The sequence below is a fragment of the Rhinolophus hipposideros genome (assembly GCF_964194185.1).
Source record: "Rhinolophus hipposideros genome assembly, chromosome: X".
Classification (NCBI taxonomy): Eukaryota; Metazoa; Chordata; class Mammalia; order Chiroptera; family Rhinolophidae; genus Rhinolophus; species Rhinolophus hipposideros.
In genome coordinates this window covers 94,714,195-94,737,894 of record NC_138046.1, presented here as the reverse complement: position 1 = coordinate 94,737,894, position 23,700 = coordinate 94,714,195, and the positions used below count along the sequence as shown (strand labels likewise).

Here is a 23,700-nt window from a genome sequence, read left to right as displayed (position 1 = left end):
TAAAGTCTTTTTATAATAATAGGTGGTAATTTTTAAAGTTCTCAGAAATTCTTAAGTATAAAGTTCGAAGTTAATTCAAAATGTTTCTCGTTCCTTTCCAGTGATACCTCATTTTAGATCTTTTCTTTCATTATATTTGTGTATATGCAGATTCTTTCATTGACTGTACTGTGGTTTGAGAAGACAGTTCCTCCCTCCCCCCCTTAAATTGTGTTTGACTTTCAATTATTTTAAACCTAATAAAACCTCTATATGAATCTCATACTCGTATTTGGCAGATAGTAAAGACACAGGTGGTACTAAAAAGGATGTGGTGGATTTGACTTGGTGCCAGCCTCCCACTTTCACAGGCTAAGCCTCCAGTTCTGAGCTTACCCTGACTCTGTCTCTGCCTTGGTGGCATCCTCAATGCACCAAAAGTTCTCAAGACATGCCGGAAGTCAATGCCTGCTTATGAAGAGGTCAAACTGCATTTAATTCTGACTAAAATTTGAGTTCTTCTGTACATTATAAGTGATGGTTTACCAAGTTACTGATAGAAGATAAATGCTTTAGGAGCGTAGATTTTCTTTTTTAGAAATGACTGAGGTTTTAATCGAGGAGACTAGAATGTTGATTCAATGTATGATATAATCAAGATAATAGCATCCATAATTGTTTTCAGTGTGATGATGATACTGTGATTATATTTAAAAGGAATAGCATCCCCCTTCTTTTTTTTAAGTAGTTGCTGAACTAGTTACAGGTGAAATTATACACTACCCAGAATTTGCTTCAAAAGAATCCTGGGGTATGGAGGGGATAAAAAGTAAAGGGGTTGGTTAGATAAACAGTTTTGGTCCTTTGTTCATAATTGTTGAAGCTGGGCAATGGGTACATGGGCATTAGTAATACTATTCTCTCTACTTTTCATATATGTTAGAAATTTTCCATTAATAAGGATTTTTTTAAATGGCATAAACCTTACATTGTTTTGTAATTAAGGTCCCATGTTTGTTAGAATAAAAAAAGTGGTTCTTACTAAGATAAAAACAGATTCTTATCATGATCCCTGGCACAGGTGCTTAATGAAGTACACAGAAAACAATTACATGCTTCCCTCTTTCACTTTTCTGCAATATTTATTCAGAAAATGTGCTATTGTGGATTCAAAGGTACGTAATTAGCCTCTAATCTTAAGAAGCTCACAGTCAGTAGGGAGCTAAAGGTAAAATTAGTAAAATAGATGTGTCTTAAATACTGTTGTAGAAATACAGTTGACCCTTGAACCTCATGGGGGTTAGGGAAACAACCCCTGAGCAGTCGAAAATTCGTGCCCTCCACATCTTCAGATTGCCAACTGCCGATCAGAAATACTACTGTTTTCTTTCCCTTGCCCACCATCATGAACACACACCAAGAGAGTAGTCAGTCAACTGCAAGCCATGAAGAAAGCCCTCATAAGAACCTGTGGTGATACTCCAATCTCAGACTTTTAATCTCCAAAACTGAGAAAATAAATTTCTGTTGTTTACATACCCCACCCCCCAAAAAAGAAAAAAAGATAATACTGTTTTTGATCTATGGTTGGTTGAATCTGTGGATGTGAAATCCAGGAATACAGAGGGCCAACTACATATTTATTGGGGGGGAAATATCCGAGTATGTAAGTGGACTCATGTTGTTCATGAGTCAACTGTACCTAGAATATAGCGAAGGGGAGTTACAACTTAAAAGACAGAATTGCCTGGTTAATAACTACTTAAAAGTAATCTGGTTTTCTTACGGATTTAAAAACTTGATTTTTCTATTAAAACACTGATACCTTTTGTACATTTATACTTTTATTCTGTTTCTGATATTCCTTAATTTTTCTCCATTTCAAAGAATTTGACGACCAGTGGGAATGGGAGCAGGGTCTGCCCAGGAGCATACGTGTAAAAGACGTGGCGTACTTGACTAAGTCTCTAGATAGGGTTGGAACTTGTCGGTTCAGTTTATCACTTGCCCCTACAAGTTCTGCTGAGCGCAGATGGAGAGACGTGAGTTGGACTGATCTAGAATGGGGGTTTGCACAGGGATGTGTGGCACTCTGACGCACAAGGAAAAGAAGAATCCCACATTGTTGGCAACATGAAGTACTTTTTGTGTAAGTGACCGACCACAGGTTCTACAGTACATATGTGGAAGGAAGTCATCCTGAGGGAGCGGTGACGGTGAGGAACAAGTGGTTGGGTCTGATTGTGTACAAATCATTTACTCCCAGTATAATGGCTATCTTTTTTCAGGTCAACCAAGTTACTCATGATCAAGCAGTGGTGCTACAAAGTGCCCTTCAGAGCATTCCTAATCCATCGTCGGAGTGCATGCTTAGAAATGTGTCAATTCGTCTTGCTCAGCAAATATCTGATGAGGTTCGTAGTAAACTTTTAATTAAAGTTCTAAAATCCTGGAAGGTTCATTTCTTTCTCCTTTGACCCTCTGTTAATTTAGGAATAACCCTTGTCACAATTTAGGGCTTAATTTTCCTAGGCCCACTCACTTTAATCACTGTTTCAGTCCACGTAAAGCTCCCTTAACATAAATTTTATCTAATATTGTTAGCACTTTCTGATTTTAATTATCTTTGTGTACAATAAACAGCATCTTTCAAAGTATGTTAATTCGATGAATTTTGACAAATGCATATATGTGTGACACCTCCCCCACAATCAAGACACAGAACATTTCCATCACTTTCTGTGTGCCCCTTTGCAGTCCATTCTTCCCTCCGCCCTGGCCATAGGTAACCACTGATCTTTTGACACTGTATCTAGTTTTCATTTTACACAAGTGTATTTATACAGTGTGTGTTCTTTTATGTCTGGTTTCTTTGACTTAGAATAATGACAGAAATATCTGTGCTGTGTGAATCTTTGGTCCATTCCTTTTTATTGCTGAGTAGTATCCCATGATGGACATTTCACATTGTGTTTATCCATATACTTGGCAGAGGACATTTGGATTGTTTCCCTTTTTTGGTTGTGAATAAAACTGCTGGAACATTCTGTACAAGTGTTTGTGTGGACATAGGTTTTTATTTATCTTGGATAAAAATACTAGGAATAGAATGGTTGGATCACCTTTGTAGTCTTTTTAAGATTTTTCTGAAAGTAATACAAGGCCGGATAATAACTTGGAGAACATACTTTGTGGTGTTGCTGTTAAAAAAAAAATGGGACAAAGGCAACTTGGGAACTTAAAAGACTGTTTGGTACTGCTTCACGGCAATGCCTGTTCCTTTGCAAGGACAAACATTTTTGCTTTTCTTGTGATTGTTCTACTCTAATACTCTTACAACAGTTATAATTACTCATTGTCTTGCAGGCTTCAAGATATATGCCTGATATTTGTGTAATTAGAGCTATACAAAAAATTATCTGGGCATCAGGATGTGGAGCATTGCAGCTAGTATTTAGCCCAAATGAAGAAATCACTAAAATTTATGAGAAGGTAAGAGTTACCACAGAAATATGTTCCTTTCAACTAAATGTTGTTTAATTGTGCAAGTGCCTGAAGTATGCCTGATAGCTTTTAAAATCCAGTCATTTGTATCTTAATAGGTTGAAAATTAACTGGTAGTTATGGTGAGAATACAGTAAAATTTTACTTTGAAGAGAAAGTACTTCAGAATCCTGCCATAAAACTGCTTTTTATAAAAAAAATACAAAACTATCTTTTCTATTTCTCACTGGAGTCAGATATAATTGTCTCATACTGAATTCGATTTCGTCCATTCTCTTTATTCATCATCTTTCTGTCCTGTGTAGATTTTGGTTTAAGTAACTGTCAATTGTGTCATTGCATTTAAGTATTTTTTTATTCTCTTAAAGTAGTAAAAAGTAGAGTGTCAGCCAATTAGGTGTCATCCCTGACCATCTATTAGGTTAAACAAATTATTTACAGAAGAGAGGCTGTGTTCGACTCTGATTTTCTGTCATATGTGCCTGCCCCTAATAGCTACTTGTGCATATTTAGAAGGGGAAATTAACTTACAGGAACTTACTTCTCTGGCTCAGTAGACCCTCCCTCTTATGACCAGCATAACCTCATGTGACCTGTATGCGTGTTGGTGTCCTGTGGTATCTGTGTGGTACAGTGCTGGGTACTCATTGAGCTACTGTTTGAATGCTTGTTCTTTCTTAGGCATGTACTATCATTACTTTTTGATAAAGTCAGGTTAGAATTTATTAGCTACCTACCCAAGCATATTTTAGGTTGTAAAACCTTCAAAACCTTTCTTAACAATAGTCTAAGACAGTTGCTTTCTAATTAAATGGCACTATGGGTAAGCTGTACAGTGGAACTAGTCACAAGTACCTAACTGCAGTGCCAGAGTGTTTCTTGGGAAAGGAATGATTGTTGATGCAAAAGCACACAGCTCAGAAAGTCTCCAGAAGCCTGGAGGACAAAGAAAAAGCTGGTATGCTCAGTGTGCTCCTTCATCCCTCTTTGCCAAGTAGCAAAATATTGGAATTAGACTTCATTTTCGGTTATAGTCATTTCCATGCTCTTCCAAGGACCTTCAAGAGTGGAGGTAAAGAGGCTGAGGCCAGATGGTTTAAGTGAGTAGGTAAGTTTTAAGCACTAATTTTTAAGTTGTATGAGCTTTTTCTGAAGTGCGTTTCGAGGTAACGTGCCCCTATCATTTTGCAGACCAATGCAGGCAATGAGCTGGACTTGGAAGACGAACAGGTTTGCTGTGAAGCTTTGGAAGTGATGACGTTATGTTTTGCCTTGATTCCAACAGCCTTAGATGCTCTGAGTAAAGAAAAGGCTTGGCAGACATTCATTATTGACTTATTATTGCATTGTCACAGCAAGTAAGTATTTTTTTAATTGTAAGAAACTTGATCTTATTTTTGTAAGCAAAAAGGAATTGATTTATGCTGGCAAAATTTATCTCAGAAATCAAATATTTATTATTGTCTCTATAACACGTTAATATTTAGGAAAATTTTATTTAACCGTGTTTTGCCTAGACCTAAATTTGTTTGGTTTTAGTCTCTACAAAATGCCAACATTAATTATCAACGTAAAATCAATTTTTCTCTAATTTCACAATTTAGTTTCACCTAAGAAGTATGCATTTTAGCCCATTTTAAGAATCTGGTTTACAAGAGATAAATTAAATGGGACATTAGTCTCCTATCTTGGATACCTAGCTGCCAGGGTTGTTTTTGTTTCTTTGTCAATATGAAATCACAAAGCAGGCGTATGGGAAGAACTGTTGTATCTTACACTGAGGATAAAGACCAACTGTAAAGCCCTCATTTTCATTTGAAGAGCATTTAATCAATGACATTAATTTTGTTTGGGGCTTCTTTTGTGCAAAACAGATTTGTGGAAAATGTTGGTTTCCATCCTCATGTCAATCTAATCCTCAGCTTCATGAGTTAACTTGTGAAACTCGAGCTCTAATTATTTCATGGTTATATGTAATTAATCTGTCTTACGTTTACTTTGTTTATTCTGTCTCGTGCCATTCAACAATGACAGAAATTACTGATGAAGAAGTGTAAAGTCAAAATAAGCAATTTGCTGAAATGAAGCCTAGTGATAAAGAAAGCTTTTTTAAAAAAAAATGTGCACATGATGTAATGGTGTAGGTTCAACTTGCTCATTCCAGAGGATGCCGTAAAGTTATTTAATGGGTCTCAAGTGGGAAAGTCTGCTTTAGAAGTTTCTTGGTAATTTCCTTGAAGACATCGGGTTCAACCTATTCAGAAAGTCCCTTGACAAGATCTCCCCCAGATAAGGTTGAGTTTGCTATCTCCTTGAGAAGACTCTGTCATCATTGGACAACTCTGTTAAGAAAGATAAATTGGTTAAGTCGAATTCCTGTAGTAATGCTTTGGGTCGAGGGGGGAAAGATATTAGCCAACAGTTTTAATGATGTGAAACCTGGAGGTGGCCAATAACTTACTCTATGTTGATTTTTAAATTTTAAACTGAATTAGGAAAATTGGCAATTACAAAATAGTCACGGGGATGTAAAGTACAGCATAGGGAATATAGTCAATAATATTGTAATAACTTTGTATGGCTTCGGGTGGGTACTTAATCAGGTGAATCACCTCGTAAGTTATATAAATGTCTAACCACTATGCTGTACACCTGAAACCAATACAATATTGAATGTCAACTGTAATTAAAATTTTGTTTTGTTTAAAAATAAAAACAGTAGTTGAAGAAATTCTAAAATTTAAAAAAAAAAACTGAATTCGTAACTTCACTTCCTTGGCTACTAAGTATTAAGGAAATTGGTCTAACAGGTTTTCTGCCCTCTACCCTTGATGAAAATTCCCCTTATAGGAAGTGAGAACTGTTTTACTCCATTCCTCCCTGAAGCTTTCACACAAAGAAGTAAAGTACTGTAGACAGCACTTCATCTCATTGTTCTTGAGTTACCTTGTCTTCAACAAAAATGGAGGTCTTCTTAAGGTTAAGATCTTTTTGAGCTTTAGGTATCTGATTTTCTTCTCTGTTATTGACTCTCACCCTGCCCTGCAGTTTTCAATCAATTTATAAATATCTGCGTATACTAACAAGTATAGCTATTTACAAAGCTTTTCCCACATATATTTTCTCACTTAATTATTTGGCAGTTCAGAAGTAGACTTTGCTGATGGAGGGCCCGAGACTGAAGTTAAATGACAAGGTTCTCTTGAGTTCCAACTCATTTCTGCCACATAGTTTGTATAATTCTAATCCACCAGCAAATTATGAGAGTCCCTGTTATGTGCTTGTCAGTGAGAGTCCAAAGTCAAATAAGATAGTTATACTCAAGGAACTTTGAGACAGAAAGTAGTGTCATAAAGGAGAAAGTAATTTGGGAATTAGAAGAGGAACACGTTACTTTTACCTGGAAGGAATAGCAGTGAAGATTCTGTGCAGAATATAGCATGTGAGGTCATGTTTGGGTAAGGTTTATATGTGTGAAAAAGGAAGATGGGCATTGGTGGTGCTCTCTCTCTTTCACCCTCACTCCCCGACAGGCTGTTTTTACTTCGTGTATTTTTGGGCTCCATACACTTTCTCCATACTGCTTCTACTCTCTTGTAAACAACCAACACCCATTGTCCGGACAACTGCAATATCCTTAATCTTCCCACACTTAGTGCTGCTCCACTGAGGTGTTAACTCTAATCTGTTGACCACACTGCAGATGGAGTGATCTTTGCAAAATATGATTGTGATGTTTTCCTGCATAAAACCTTTCCATGTCTGCCCATTGCCTTCTAATTTAGTCTAAACATTTAAATTTGGTTTATAAGCACTCTACAATTCGATTCTTGGTTCTAATCAATTTTCCTTATCCCTAGGCTCAGAAGATCTCCCAGATCTCTGTTCCTATTAGATGAGATTGCTTCCACGTCATAACACTGACTTGACTTTGTCGGTGTTATGCGAGTAATCACTCGCAATTGGATTTGAATTTCTTTAGGTGGATATGTTTTTTCCAGCCCCCTCCAGCACCAGTTGCTTTATACCCTGCTTATTTAACTCCTTTGTGTTACTTCTCTGATCCATGGAGGCAGTTGAGTTTGCCTTTCAGGGCAGAGCTGAGTAGTCTGGTTTGCTGTGTAGAAGAGTAAAGGATAATAGTGTAAAGGAGATTAGTAGGAGTCGGTTTACAGAAGGCCTTTGATGCTGAGATCTAAGTAGTGTTAGATTTTAATATGGTAGTCTCATTGGTAAATAATTTATCAAGTACCTATTATATGTCAGGCACTATTCTAGCTACTGGGGATATAGCAGTAAACAAAACAGAAAAAAATGTCAGCTTTCTTAGAGCTGCATACTAAAAGGGGATGGGGAATGGGAACAGAAGACGTGTTAGAACGTAATAAATGCTATGGAGAGAAATAAAGCAGGAAGGGATGAGGAGAGGGGGTGAGTGGAGTTCAGTTTTATATAGGCAGACTTTGCTTTATTGCACTTTGCTTTATTGCATTTCAAGATGTTGCATTTTTTACAACTTGAAAGCACGACCCTCTACCAGCAAAACTATTATGACTTACTTTACTGTGGTGGTCTGCAGCAAACCTGCAATATCTCCAAGGATAGAGAAGGCTTCCCTGAAAAGGTGACCATTAAAGTTGTGAAAGAGTCAGATAATGATTCATGTAGGTGATGGGGGAAGTGTTTTAAGCACAGGAGCAACAGATGCAGGTGTCCTGAACATGTCTGACATGTTAAAGAACAGCAGGGACACACCAGTGTGGTTGAAGCTAGAGGGCGACGGGAGGCCAGTTGTAGGAGGCGTGGTCAGAGAGATAACAGGCAGCCTGTCAGGACTTGATAGGTCATTGGAAGAACATTGACTTTTACCCCAGTGAGATGGGACTTTATTAGAGGGTCTAGAGCAGAGGAATGATGTGCTCTGAGTTGACGTTTAAAGTTTATTCTGCTTGCTTTGTTGAGAATAGGTTATAGAGTGGCAGGAAAAGAGTTAGACATCTGCATTCATCCAAATAAAAGATGGCAGTGTTTGAAAGTATGGTGGTAGTAGACGTGGAAAGAAATGATCAGATTTTGATTATGTTGTGAAGACACAGGCAGCAGATTATGTTGATAAACACAGGTTTCTTTTGAAGCATTACGGAAGTGTGAGGGAGCTTTCATCAGAAATTGATAGGCACCAACTTAGTAGGCCCCCACCCTATTTGGGCTGCATACCTACTTAAAAACAAACAAACTAGGGCAATGTGAATGATATGCCTTTGAAAACCTGATAAAAGTTATGGACCTTATCCCCAGAAACCTCTTCAGTTAACTTGGGTTCCAGCAAACTCAACCCACAGAGCTTCTAAAATCTCTCTGATTTATAGGACCATGTATGGATTTCAGAAACCTAAAAACTTCAGGAAGGAGGTTAGTACACAGAATGTGTGCTCTCAAGTTCTTTACATTGAACTATAAATTCGCTTCTCACAAAGACAAACATATAGTTATCCCCAAAATGTAGTTTGTAATGACTGTAAGGTACACAAATGTTTCGTCAGGAGATACTTACGAAGCATCTTCCACATGTCAGACAATGTTCTAGGTGTCAGAAACTCTGGCATGAACAAAGCAAAGCCCTGACCTGAAAGAGCTTCCTTTCTAATGGAGATAGACCACCATCTGTAAACAAACAGTATTTATACATTTGGAAACTGGTTCTTGGTACCTACTATATGCCCGACACTATTCTAGGTTCTGGAGGCACAGGAGACTATGTCTCTGCCCTCTTTGAGCATTTATTCTAGTAAGATCTTAAACGGTATGTAACTTTTTTTTAATCCATAATCAGATAAAATTCTCTCCGTTATTGAGACCAGAAACTAGTCTTTCCCGTGGCTCGTCAGAGAGAGAATATTATATCATAACAGTGGTTCTTAATATTTAGCGCACGTTAGAGGCACCTGAAGGATTTGTGAAAACTCCGGTTGCTGGGCCCCACCTCCAGTATTTCTCAGGCAGCAGGTCTGGGCTGTCGCCTGAAAGTTTCCGTTTCTAACAGTTCCCTGCCGGTGCTGCTGATCTACGGACCATGCTTCGGGAACTGCTAGTATAAGGGACATTACACAGCAGTAACCTTACTGTAATTGCAACAGAATTTCTAGACTTGTTTCCTCCGAAGCACAATTGAATCCAAGTTGTGTGAAAGGCCAGAAAGATGTGTAAGGCTCACTATAGAGCATCTTGTACCTAGAGGAGCATTTCTAGTCTTTTCCAAGGAAGGGTGTTAGAGTGTATCCCTCAGGCTCTTCAGTAACAATTTGAGGTTATAGTTCTTGATATGCAGCCTAAATTCATTTATTACACGTTGCTGGCTTAAAGAGGGTGTTACCTTGTATCCCTGTATTTTTATTTTTAATTTACTTCTTATTCCCCACCCAGCCCCTCAAGAGAGACCACTGTTGTAATCGTCATTTTTTTCTTCATGAAAATAATATACTAAATGTGAAACATTTTTATTTCAGAACTGTTCGCCAGGTGGCACAGGAGCAGTTCTTTTTAATGTGCACCAGATGTTGCATGGGACACAGGCCTCTACTTTTCTTCATTACTCTGCTCTTTACCGTTTTGGGGGTGAGACATTTTTTTAATATGTGTACCAATGTGATTTGTTCTTTAAACAAGGGACATTCAGGAATTTATGGTTTTAGCTTGTGTTAAAGCAGTCTGTATTTAATGAAATATTAGTGATTTCCCATACTATTTTAGTCATCTACTGTAGTTAACTCTGAGTTTTTAAAAAGTGGATTCTAAGCATCGGCATATAAATTCATATTCTACTTTGTTTCAGAGCACAGCCAGAGAGAGAGCTAAGCATTCAGGCGACTACTTCACTCTCTTAAGGCACCTTCTTAATTATGCTTACAATAGTAATATTAATATACCCAATGCTGAAGTTCTTCTCAATAATGAAATTGATTGGCTGAAAAGAATTAGGGTAAGTTGCATTTAATACAGTGTTTACCATATCAATAGAGTGGTTTATTAGTTAGTAATTTATAGTTTTGAGCATTTTGCTTAAATGAAAATTACACCAAAGGGTAATAAAAACGACCAAAGCATGTACTCTGCATTCATTGGATATTAGTAACTCATGAATCACAGAGTGAATGCATAACTAGTTTTGTAAAATGCTTTTACTTGAGACTTGGAATACTGATTTTCAGGTTCTTTCATTTTAGAATTTGGGCCTTCTGGTACATTTTCATCTTATAAAAAAAGTATTGAATTGTTTTCATAAAAAATGAGTCTGATAGAGTAGCACTTAATTTAATTCTTGATCTTAATACCTGATACTTTTTACTTAGAGTTGTATGAGAATTTATTTCTAAAGAGATTTTGTAGCTTTAACCTTCACATTATTAGCATTTCTAGTAGTTCATAAACCCATTTCTAGAAAGTTCTAAATATAAATTGCTTTGAATGGAGAGGTTTGGGGGAATTTCCTCATGTCTGTCCAGCCCTCTCTTGTTCTGTCTCCTCCCTCCTTGTCTACCTCCCTTTCATAAGTTAGGAATTTGATATATTTTCTTTGGCAGGATGATGTTAAAAGAACAGGTGAAACAGGTGTTGAAGAGACCATCTTGGAAGGCCACCTTGGGGTAACAAAAGAGTTACTGGCCTTTCAGACCCCTGAGAAAAAGTATCATATTGGTTGTGAAAAGGGAGGTGCCAATCTCATCAAAGTAAGTTCTGTTATCTTGGTGCTAAAGTAGATACCATAGTCTTCTAAATGTTTATTAGCAAATCTGTCTTGATTAATTTGTAGTTATCATATCTTTGGTATATTGTCCTGACCTTCTTTCTACTTTTTAAGAATCTTTATAGAGATTACAGTAATTTTTTAAATTCCTAAATTTTGTATATAAATAAAATTTTGGTACTACTATGTATTTTATAAAGTAAATAAGTGCTATTTCATTTTTATATTTAGGAAATCTGAATTTTTTTACTTCAGACTACGTAAAGTGAGACAAATATCTGTTGTGTAAAACTATCTTGTTTATCATATTTCTTTAATGAGTTTCTTCTCATACGGTAATTCAAAGAAACAAAAAAATCGTTTTAATACATTTTATTGAAAATCAGCTTTGGTTTACATGTGATTAAAAGAGTAAACTTAAAATGTAAATTTTGTGAAGTGCTGCAGCCAGCTCACTGTTGATACTTAAAAAAATGTTTAGCCTGGGAAATTGGGTATGTTTGTTAGTTGTAGTAAACAGTGTTTTAAAAAGTAGGAGCTTTTTTATTAGAAAATCTAAGTAAGTTTTCTGCGATGTGATGAGATCTTGAATTCTGACAAGTAATTTAATGTAATTTCCTTTCAAGACACTTTTGTTTCTTTAAAAATACATATACACATATAACTGTATCATATATTTTATGTAACATATAAAATACATAATCTATAACGTTATATAAATATATATGCACTATATCATTGCTAATAATACATAACCCTTTTTTCAACTCTTGTAGGAATTAATTGATGATTTCATCTTCCCTGCATCCAATGTTTACCTGCAGTATATGAGAAATGGAGAACTGCCAGCTGAACAGGCTATTCCAGTCTGTGGTTCACCAGCTACCATTAATGCTGGTTTTGAGTTACTTGTAGCATTAGCTGTTGGCTGTGTGAGGAATCTCAAACAGATAGTAGATTCTTTGACTGAAATGTACTACATTGGCACAGCAATAACTAGTAAGTGTTTTAAAATACAGTGTTATGATGGCAGATAATTCTCTAATGTGCTCAAATTCTATTTTCCTGCTTTTCTTTTAGTAAACATGTACTATTCATGATTTTTTTTCAGCAACTAGTTTAACATTTTTAGCAAATGGATGTATAATTTGAGATCATTACAAGCAAAGAGCCTTAATGTAGAAAAGTTATCAAATGTTTGTTAAATATCTTCCTGTAAGTAGTGCAGATATTTAGCAAAATTAATTTCATCTCAATCAACTGTGGAATAAAACCCAAACTCCAGAGTAGTAAGTCATCAAAATAAAGGCCAGAGCTCAAAGTTAAAAGTCACATTTCAGGGGGTGGCCAGTTAGCTCAGTTGGTTAGAACATGGTACTAATAACACCAAGGTTGCCAATTCGATCCCCACATGGGCCACTGTGAGCTGCGCCCTCAAAAAAAAAAAAAAAAAAAAACCCTCATATTTCACGCATTGGAAAGCTTTTCAGGCCCTCACTTAGAAGCTGTTTAATATTATGTTCATATGAACTCTAAGCAAATCTGGTTTAAAGATTAGAATGTGAGAAGATAACATTTTAGTGTTTTATGTCCTCAGTTAATGTTCACATGAAGCCCATAAAAGAGACTGTAGACTCCATGTCTTACAGATAATGAAACTGAAGCTCAAAGGTGATGAGGGTAATATAAAATGACTGAAAAAGCAGAAATAAGAAATCAAACACAACGGAGGCTGCCATGTTTCCCTGAAAATAAGACCTAGCTGGACAGTCTGCTCTAATGCATCTTTTGGAGTGGGTCTTATGTGAACTTTTTTTTTTTTTTTAGATTTTTTTATTATTATTATTGGGGAACAGTGTGTACTTCCAAGTCTTTTTTTCACGTCAAGTTGTTGTCCTTTCAATCTTAGTTTTGGAGGGCGCAGCTCAGCTCCAGGTCCAGTTGCCGTTTCTAGTTGCAGGGGGCGCAGCCCGCCATCCCTTGCAGGAGTTGAGGAATCAAACTGGCAACTTTGTGGTTGAGAGGACGTACTCCAACCAACTGCGCCATCCAGGAGCTCAGCAGCAGCTCTGCTCAAGGTGCCGTGTTCAATCTTAGTTGCATGGGGTGCTGCCCACCATCCCTTGCGGGACTCGAGGAGTTGAACTGGCAACCTTGTGGTTGAGAGCCCACTGGCCCACGTGGGAATCGAACTGGCAGCCTTTGGAGTTAGGAGCATGGAGCTCTAACCGCCCTGAGCCACCCGGTCAGCCCTCTTATGTTAATTTTTGCTCCAAAAGACACATCAGAGCTGATTGTCCGGCTAGGTCTTATTTTCGGGGAAACTGGTGAGGCAGGGAGTTTTTTGTTCACTTTTCAAAAACAGATACACACTTTTATTTATTTACTTTCCAATAAGTTTAAACCTCAAGGGATACAGCATCACATGGATTTTAGTGTCCAATGGCCTTAGCAGGAAGGTGGCTTCAGAATTCGGCACGAACCATGCCACTGTTTCTGTGGGCACCTTTCCCCAGATTACTCTGGTTTCGTTCGGTTTGTCACCAGGAGTCACTGGGTTGTTCTTTGCTTTGTATACATGAGCACATCTCTTCCCCATATAGAATTCATTTCATCTCTGGCATAAACACCTTCAGTTTTAAGAAGAGAAGCTGTGTGGTAGCTCTGGTTTCAGAATACTCCGCTTAGAGCCAACAAGAGATGGCATAGTCTTGGACTACAACCTTCTTGACATATTTGCTGTTTTAGAAGTCCTATTCCCAGCATACTTCCGTAGGCCCCAAGATGGCAGAAAGAGAAAGGCTACTTGTTTTTAAGTAGTACATTTGCATGGTAAAAATTTCAAGTACCAAGGAGGGGATATACTAAAAAGTATGTTTCCTGTCCATTCAAGTTCCCTTTGATAGCTGTAACCATTATGGACAGTTCGTGTCTTCCTTCCCAGCATCTCTGTGTATGCAAAACCCACATAGAAAATGTTGTTTTTTAGTTTTTTTAACCACAGATTGGCCTATAGTACACACACTATTCTATTTTCCCCTTAATATATCTGTGATTGTTCCCTATCAACACATAAATATTTACCTATTTCCATGTATTGGCTGTATGCCTTTCAGTTCAATATATTATAATTTATTTAACCAGTCCCATAGACAATGGTGATATTTACGTTGTTTTCTAAGTTTGTTCTAGGTGGAGGGAGATGTACGATGATTTACAATTCTCACACAACTTTCAAATCTACTCTCTAATTCTCCTCAAAATAACATTGTGGTTATAGGCAAAGCAAGTGTTAACTCTTATTACTACATTAGGAAGGAAACAGGCTTAACTGAAGAAGGTGAAAGAATTGACAAGCGTCAGAACCAGAATGTGAACCAAGGTGGTGTTAGGATTATTTAAGACTCAGCAAACTATAATATGTTGATGTCTTTAACATTTTATGCCAGAATGAGTTTTGAAGGCACTTTAAAAAACATAACAAAAGTAGAATGTTCGTAATGACTAAACTATAAAGCTACAAGTAAAGTTAACGTAGAAATTAGCATCTTGAGACTACTTCTGAGACTGCCATTCGAAGCAACATCAAATAAAAGCATGGGTTCACAGATGGCAGGATACAAATCTGTATAGTGGTACATGTTGCTCTATTTCTTAGGTTTGTTGAGGTTGAAATGCAAACTTCCAGCATTGTTTCCGGTGGCTGTAGAAGGGGTGGAATTGTTGCTAATGTTTATCAATCAGCTTACTAGAGCTAAAAGTGGACAAGATGGTTGTAGTCATACTATAAGAATCTTTTGTCTTCTCAGCATGTGAAGCACTTACTGAGTGGGAATATCTGCCACCAGTTGGACCCCGCCCACCAAAAGGATTTGTGGGGCTGAAAAATGCCGGTGCTACTTGTTACATGAATTCTGTGATTCAGCAACTCTACATGATTCCCTCCATCAGGAATGGTATTCTTGCAATTGAAGGCACAGGTAGTGATGTTGATGATGATATGTCTGGGGATGAGAAGCAGGACAATGAGGTAAATTTTATTTAGTGTTTTTGGTTTCTGCGTTTGAAGTCCTGATACCAGATACTGTTCTCTTAGTTATACTTTCATTGGACCTGTTAGCGTATATTTGAAAATAAAGCTAGAATCTCCCAGCATGGACTGCTGCTTCTTGACATAATACAGTGTTCACTATCTGCCAGACTTTAAACTACAGTTAATTTTTATGGTAGTTTATATTTTTTTAAAGAACAGTTAATGTACTCACATTTTTTCTTGTGAGAAGGGTTTAATGTAATTTGGAGTTTGTATAATGATAAGAATCTTCATTTTTACTAATAGTTTAAATTATATTTTCACTTTTCTACTTGATGTGTTAAATTCTGTATATCCATTAATTTATGCCAAGTTGTGTTCTGCGCCAGTTTCATTATCCGTGCTTGCTTTTACATTTCCCTCGGTTCTTCCCTGGTCCTACTGGACCCCTATCCAGGATTTGGGGTCTGAGCATGTTTACCTTTTTAAAAAGCTTCATAGGGGATGCTTACACCCATACCTGGTTAAGAACCACTGCTGGGAGTGAAAATTGAAATTCAAATTCTAGTTCTATGGCCCTATCACATCTCTGGAGATACCTAATTGTACCAGCAACAAGTAAAACGAGGCAGATAAAATATGATGCAATTTCAAATAAGATGTCCCACATTTGCTGTCATGGTACCCTTTGCCTTATGTTGTCTTGGTTCTTTTTTTGGTTTTGTTTTGTGTGTGTGCACGCATGCGCACCTTTGTACTTGTTTCCTTCCCTAGACTATAAGTTTCTTGTGGGCAGGGACTGCATATTGTCTATTTCTATATTAAAGGTCTCAGACACAATTCTGTAAACACCATTCATTCTCTTTCCATCTCTCTGAATTTGACTATTCTAGGTACCTCATATATATATAAGTAGAATCATACCATATTTGACTTTTTGTGACTGGCTTATTTCACTTAGCATAATTTCCTCAAGGTGTATCCATGTTGTAGCATGTGTTAGAATTTCCTTCCTTTTTAAGACTGAATAATATCCCGTTGTACAGATAGACCACATTTCATCCGTCAGTGGACACTTGGGTTGCTTCCATCTTTTGACTGTTGTGAACAATAGTGCTATGAACATGAATGTGCTAATACCTCGTTGAGACCTTTCAGTTCTTTTGGGTATATACCCAGACAGTAATTCTATTTTTTATTTTTTTAGGGAACTCTCTTTCACAATGCCGATCCCATTTTACATTCCCACTAACAGTGCACAAGGGTTCCACTTTCTTTCCCAAAAGTTTTGAATTTTCATGAGATCCAGTAATGTCTTTTTTTCTCTTTTGTTGCTATGCCTTTGGTGAATCCAATGTCATGAAACGTTTGTCCTTTTTAGAGTTTCATAGATTTAGCTCTTTGATTCAGCTCTTCGATCTGTATTGAGTTAATTTTTATATACAGTGTTAGGTTGAGAAGAGTCCAATTTTGTTCTTTCGTATATGGATAATCTAGTTTTTCTAGCACCATTTATTGAATAGTACTACTACTCTGAATATGTATATTTTGTTGAATGTTTACAGTCCTGAGCACTTTATATACATTATCTCATGTAATCCTCACAACAGCTACCTGAAGAATGTGTTATCCCCTTTTACATCTGAGGAAACTGAAGCTTAGAAAGGTTAAGGAATTTACTTGCTCGAAGTTCCTTAGCTTGTAAGTGGCAGAACCTGTGTTTGTGTCCACTTCACTCGAAGTCAATCACCACACTCTACGTATTACCTGTATTATCTACTTCTCTGATACATACTCCTTTATGACAACTCTTGTGAACTGGTGGGGATAAACACTAACCTTGTAAATTAAAATTTACAAATCGAAAGTTAAGTGCTTTGGAAATAACAAATGATCTATATGTCTGTTTATTCACTAGCTGTTTGGCATTTGTCGCAACATGTTTTACTATATTTTACAGTTAAACTCGTTAATGATAATTTTTGGTTTCTAGAGCAATGTTGATCCCAGAGATGATGTGTTTGGATATCCTCAACAATTTGAAGACAAACCAGCATTAAGTAAAACAGAAGACAGGAAGGAGTACAACATTGGTGTTTTGAGACATCTTCAGGTCATCTTTGGTCACTTAGCTGCTTCCCGACTACAGTACTACGTGCCCAGAGGATTTTGGAAACAGTTCAGGTAAACTGTGGATGGATAGTAACAGGGATGCTGCTTAAACCTCTGTGAACATCTCGGTACACTGACCTGAAACTTGTAAAAGATGTATTGGAAGGCATCTTAAGTTTAATATTTAAGCAATAGTAATATTCCAACTTCTCAGGGTTTTTTTCTCATTATCCCCAAAGGAGGAAGTCGAAAAAGGCATAGTAAGGAGAGACAGCAATCTTTATTCTCTTCAGATGTTAATAATTTTATTTTTGTTTTGAAAACTTCTAATATATACAGAAGTAAGGAAAATAGTATGAACACTTAGGTTTGCATCACCCAGTGTCAACAGTTGTCAACTCATTGCCAATTTTGTTTAATCTACATTCCCATCTTGTTCTTTGCAGGTTGTTTCGAAGCAAATCTCAAAATACATAGTTTCATCCATAAATATTTCAGGATGTCTCACTAATGTCTTTCTTGAAATATAAATAGCCATGATACTGTTGTCATGTCTTTTTAAAAATCCTTACTATTCTTGTCAGTGTTCAAACTTACCCAATTGTCTCATAATTGTTTTGGTTTTTTACTGTGTATTTTTTGAAATCAGCATCCAAGTGAAGTCCATACACCACAAATGTTGCTAGGACTCTTTGAGTCTCTTCTGATCTTTTTCACCCTTGGAATTATTTGTTGAAGGAAAAAAACCCAAGTAGTTCACCCTGTAAATTTTCCCTCCCTCCTGATTTGATTAATGGGATCCCTGTGGTATTTCAGTAGTGTTTTTTTCCACAGTCCTGGATATTTCCTATAAATAGGTAGTGAGATCTAGAGGCTTGATCAGATCCAGGAGTTATTTTTCTGTTTTGAAATGGAATAGGCAAGGCTACTTCATAGGTGGTAATGTTAACCTCAGCAGAGGATTGAAGTCTGTCTCTTTCTTATATCAGCCATTGACTATCATTGCCTAAATACCCTGTTTCCCCGAAAATAAGACCTAACCGGAAAATAAACCCTAGCATAGTTTTTCAGGATGACATCCCCTGAACACAAGCCCTAATGCGTCTTTTGGAGCAAACCTTAATATAAGACCTGGTCTTATTTTCAGGGAAACACGGTATAGTATTGCAATCAGGGTTACAAAATAGCAGTATTCTAATTTTATCATTCTTTCATTGATTAGCTGGAATAGATCTATAAAGGGGAACTTTCCCTTACTAAGTATTTGGCTATCCTAATGTACAATTTTGTAGGAAAGGCGGGATAAATAACTTAAAAAATTGTTTTAATCCTCAGTGATATCTTGAGCTTATTTCTTTGACTTCATTTACTTTTTAATAAGAATTGCCTGTTACGTGTCATGCTCTGTGCATACCACAGTACAACCACATAACTCTTTACTGTGTATTAAAAAAAGGCTATAATCCTTTATAGCAGTGGGTTTTTAAAATAATACTCCTTAGAATCCCTTCAAGGTATCTCCCAGACTGCTGAGAGCAAGGGAAGCAGAGTCACCTGATAGCGCCACTCTGGTCCGCTTTCCCTACTTCAGAGAAGCTTCCCTTTTCCCTACAAGGATACTTACTACTTAGATTTCTTTTGAAACCACTGCTTTATAGTACAATGGTCTCCCTATAACTCACTATATGATAGATTCCTCTGATTCCCCTAACTGGATTGCCCTACTTAATCCGTACTATTGGCTTGCATGCATCTCCTTCCTTCCCAGCTCTGCTTTTGCCCGTTCAGTCCTATCACCCAGCACACCCCTCACGCCCCTCTCTGACTATTCCATTCTCTTTCTTTCCCTAGCTCGTCCCGTCTCGGCCACGAGGCTTTTAGAATTTCTGTTCTTCCTCTTCCAAATTACTCTTGTGCTTTTTGACCTTTCATCTTAAAATTTGTCATTCAGTTACAGTTTTCTCTCTTAACACTGCGTTTGCATTTTTGACTTCTCAAATAATTCCCTATTCTAGTAGATCTCACAGTTCGTCTAGCCTAGCACTTTTAGATTATCCACACTTTAGACACGTAATATATTCTGTATGCATGTGAGTTAGTTAACCTGCCACATTCCCCACCCCCACATTGTTTGTTTGAAAATTACAAACTAACAGAAAAGGTAAAGAAGTACTATAATAATCACCTTTAGGTTATACTCTTTACCCAGATTTACGGTAACGTTTTGCCATATTTATTTATGTGCACATGGGTTTTGGTTTTGGTTTGGAGTTTTCTAAACCGGTTGATAGTAGTTTGCAAACATAACACTTCATACCTCCTAGATGCTTCAGCATGTGTCCTCTAAGGGTAAGGATATTTTCCCATTGTGTATGATACAATTATTATACCCGTGAGATTTAATAATGTCTAATATTCATCAATATGTATTCTAATTTCCCCAAAACACTTTTTATAACTTTTTATAACTTTTATTTTTCAATCCCAGTCTGGTATCCTGAAAGGAATCACAAAAATTTATTTCCTCTTTAAAATAATCTCCCTAAGTTGTCATGACTTTTATGGCACTGAAATGTTTAAAAGAGTCTAGACCACTTATCTTCTAGAATGTCCCTTTCTTGATTTGTGTGATTATTTCCTCATGATTAGATTTAAGTTAAGCTTTTTTCCTTCTTTTTTTTCCTGTTTTTTTTTTTCTCTTTTTTGGCAAGAAAATATGTAGGTGATCTGCTTCTCATTGCATTGCATTGTGTTGCACTGAGAGGCACCTGGTATCAGTTTATCTGATTATTGGTGATACTAACTTTGATCCCTTAACAGCTCTCCATTGTAAAGGTACCTTTTCCATTTAGTAATTAATAGTTGGCTACATGTTTTAAAGTATGGAGAGTTGACTATAATTTCAGAGCAAATAGAATAGATTGGTGTCATTTCCAATTATGATATATTTGATTTCAATCTCACTATATGCAAATTTAAAGTAAAGTATAATTGGGATATTATTTGCTACATAGAAAAAGTTACAAAAAGAATTTATCAAACGACAGATCCACTAGCATAATTGAAATACATGACATATGTATTTCACTTAGAATAAACTCACTTATATTCTCTATGTGTATTACTGTGTAAATACAAAATTAGATGCCATTGGTAGTTTCCAGCAGTGCCTAGGTTTTAGCTGTATCAGTTCTCATTTTTGTGGTACACACAATTGATAGCTTGTTCTCAAGATTGATTTGCCTTAAGTCCTAAGATTACTCAAATGAGATCAAATCTAAAACAAGTCAAACCTTTCTCTTTTCACTTGGAAAAATCAATTTTCACTGTATCTCTAACATGAAATTTATGCAAAATAAAAGAATAGCAATTATGACATCTACCACCCCATTTTTTTTCACTTTTTAATGCTTTTTTCATTGATTAAAAGAATATACATTTAACATAAACCGTATAACATCAGTCACCAGGTCAAACATTCAGCTGGTTTCCTCACAGTTTCTGTCAGGAGTTACTTTGTCTGATCACATTTATAAGATGAAATCTCATCACATCTGACATTTACACACACTGTGCCAGTGGATTCACACTACTGATGTACATATAAAATCCGCATGCTATGTGCTCACTGGAGACAAAACAGTGCACACCTGTCAAAAGGTCATTTTAATATAAGATGGTAAAACCATTTGTAAAACACATGAACTTTTTCCATAAATAAAATCATATCTGGACATCTGTTGCATAAATTGTGTTTCCAAAGCTTACAGTAGAGCAGCCAGGTCTCAGCACTGCTGTACCACCCCATTTTAATAGCATCTTCAGTTGGATTCAAAATGCATGCTATACCATATTACCTAAAGCAACCGTCCTCAGGGCTGTGTTAGCCGTCACCCACGCCAGTAATTTCAGTTCTTCCCCACTGGACTGTCATTCTTACTTTCTCACCCCACTGTACTCTATGCAAAAGAGCATTTCTTCTTCCTCACATAGTTGAGGAATAAAATCTTAGTTTATATACTGTCATTTGTGATTATATTGCGTTTTTTCCTGAAAAATATATATTGTTGGGAGTGTCACACATTACAAATTTTATCCATTCATTTCTTAGGCTTTGGGGTGAGCCTGTTAATCTACGTGAACAACATGATGCTTTAGAATTTTTTAATTCACTGGTGGATAGTTTAGATGAAGCTTTGAAAGCCCTGGGACATCCAGCTATGCTAAGTAAAGTTTTAGGAGGTTCCTTTGCTGATCAGAAGATTTGCCAAGGCTGCCCACATAGGTAAGTGCTAATGACATATTTAAAATCTATGTTGTACTATTTAACAAAAATAAAATTTTTCTAGTAGTTGTGTACAAAAGTGGAATATGTCACCAATTACTAAAATACCTGAGACTGGATGAATTACATGGTGTATATACCTTACGACTGTGGGAGTTTTTCTGTTTGTTTTTCTCAGATAACTTATTTCCTTTTACTTCATCTCATCTCTTCCTATTTCATACTCGTACATTCTTTTCTGTATGGTCATTTATGAGGAAATAAAATGGTATTTTGCATACAGCTAAAGGTGTTGCTTATAAATTTGTCCTTTATTTTCGAACTGAAATAGTTATAAGTACAATAAGTTCAGAAGATAACAGACATGGTGCACGATTTCCTATACAAATGAAATACTTTTAAAATAGCATTGATTATTGTCGTTATCCTTAAGTTATGTTTTCCACACAAAACATAGCAAGAGTTGACTAAACAAATTGTTTTTGTTTTTACTTAAATTGGAAATTGTTTGATTAAGGGCTTTAATTGAAAATACCGTTTTGCCCCGAAAATAAGACCTAGCTGGACCATCAGCTCTAATGCATCTTTTGGAGCAAAAATTAACATAAGACCCGGTCTTATATTATATTAGACCCAGTCTTACAGTAAAATAAGACCAGGCCTTATATTAAGTTTTGCTCTAAAAGACGCATTAGAGCTGATTGTCCTGGTCGGTCTTATTTTCAGAGAAACACGGGCGTTCAGTAATTGTTAAGTTCATTACTGATAGACACCTGTTTATGCGTATTACATGGAAGTTTTGCTTTGGACTTTCTCTTGTATATTATCAATTAATGTTGGTTTGAAATCCCTTTTCGCCAAAAGATTCACACTAAGATAGTGTTTTCTTCAAGCCCAGACAGTGTTATATGTAGTCATGGGTGTGTGTGTATGTGGTTGGTGGGGGTGCTTCATTTTTGAACGTAGGGAAATAATTGGAGCAGAGGTGATACTACATAAATGAGAAATTTCCATTAGGTTAAACAGTTCATTCAGTATAAGGGCATATCTTATAATTGTTCACATAGCCTGGGCAACATTTTTGGAAGACTTTTTACGTTAGGTAGACAATAAAATTGTCATTTTTATTTCTTGTTTTTAATTACTGATAAAATAGCCAACTTTTTGGTTATTCTTTCTTGTCAGTCAGTCCTTTTTGGTTTTTTTGGACAGTTTTCAAATTTATTTGGAAATTATTGGTTTCTTTTGCTAAGTGAAAACGCCAGAGAGCATGATCTTAAGTAAGATGTCTGAAGTTCAAATACCTTCTCCACAACTGAACTAGTCTCATGATATGCCAGAATTTTACATAAAGAGTCCCAACTCTGGTTGGGGGCATTATTTGTCTAGAACAGGGGTTAACAAACTGTGGACCATAGTTTTATAAAGTTTTATTGGAACATATCCAGTCTTTTACCTACTATCTGGCTGCTTTCACTATAACAGCAGAGTTCAGTAGTTGCCACAGAAACCTCACAGCCCAAAACCTGGAATATTTACTATCTGACCTTTTACAGAAAAACTTTGCTGACGTCTCAGAATGTCCTACTTTTTAGCTAGAGTCATAAGATCTAACTCTTTTCTGTGGGATTTCCTGTTTATAGTAGCCATTTGCTTAATACCTACTTCATGGTCCATTAATGTCACTTACAAATGCTTTTATTTATGTACTTGTTCTTTTTCCCTAACTCAGTTGAAGAGCCCTAAACATGAGGGACTGTCTTAAATATTGATTATCCCACAGTGTTTTTCACATGGAAGGCACTCACTATATTTGTTGAATGAATGAATTTGATGGTTGAGAATATATTCCCCACATCCCGTGTTCTGAATTTATGAATATGTCTCATCAGAAACCTGAAAATTCCTTAGAAAATTACCACAAAATGGGATTCTGGTTCCTACTCAGATTGCTTGTCCCTTATTCATTTGTGTATGCAATCTTGTGCTTTAGTAAGGTTTCGTTAAAGAAAAGGAGGAACGTTTGAAAGTTCAGCCCATTAA

At 36.5% G+C, this 23,700-nt stretch overlaps 1 protein-coding gene across 4 annotated transcripts in view; it reads left to right on the top strand.

Annotated features, from left to right (window-relative positions):
- Positions 1-23,700, top strand: part of USP9X (ubiquitin specific peptidase 9 X-linked) — a 128,336-nt gene that overhangs the window by 86,385 nt on the left and 18,251 nt on the right. For all 4 annotated transcript variants that reach the window (XM_081043818.1, XM_081043817.1, XM_081043815.1 and 1 more), the window contains 10 exons: positions 2,268-2,393; positions 3,346-3,471; positions 4,675-4,841; positions 9,990-10,098; positions 10,316-10,462; positions 11,064-11,210; positions 12,004-12,226; positions 15,037-15,257; positions 17,254-17,444; positions 21,484-21,657. In XM_081043818.1, coding sequence (XP_080899944.1) covers positions 2,268-2,393; positions 3,346-3,471; positions 4,675-4,841; positions 9,990-10,098; positions 10,316-10,462; positions 11,064-11,210; positions 12,004-12,226; positions 15,037-15,257; positions 17,254-17,444; positions 21,484-21,657 — 1,631 coding nt within the window. The remainder of the gene's footprint in view (positions 1-2,267; positions 2,394-3,345; positions 3,472-4,674; positions 4,842-9,989; positions 10,099-10,315; positions 10,463-11,063; positions 11,211-12,003; positions 12,227-15,036; positions 15,258-17,253; positions 17,445-21,483; positions 21,658-23,700) is intronic.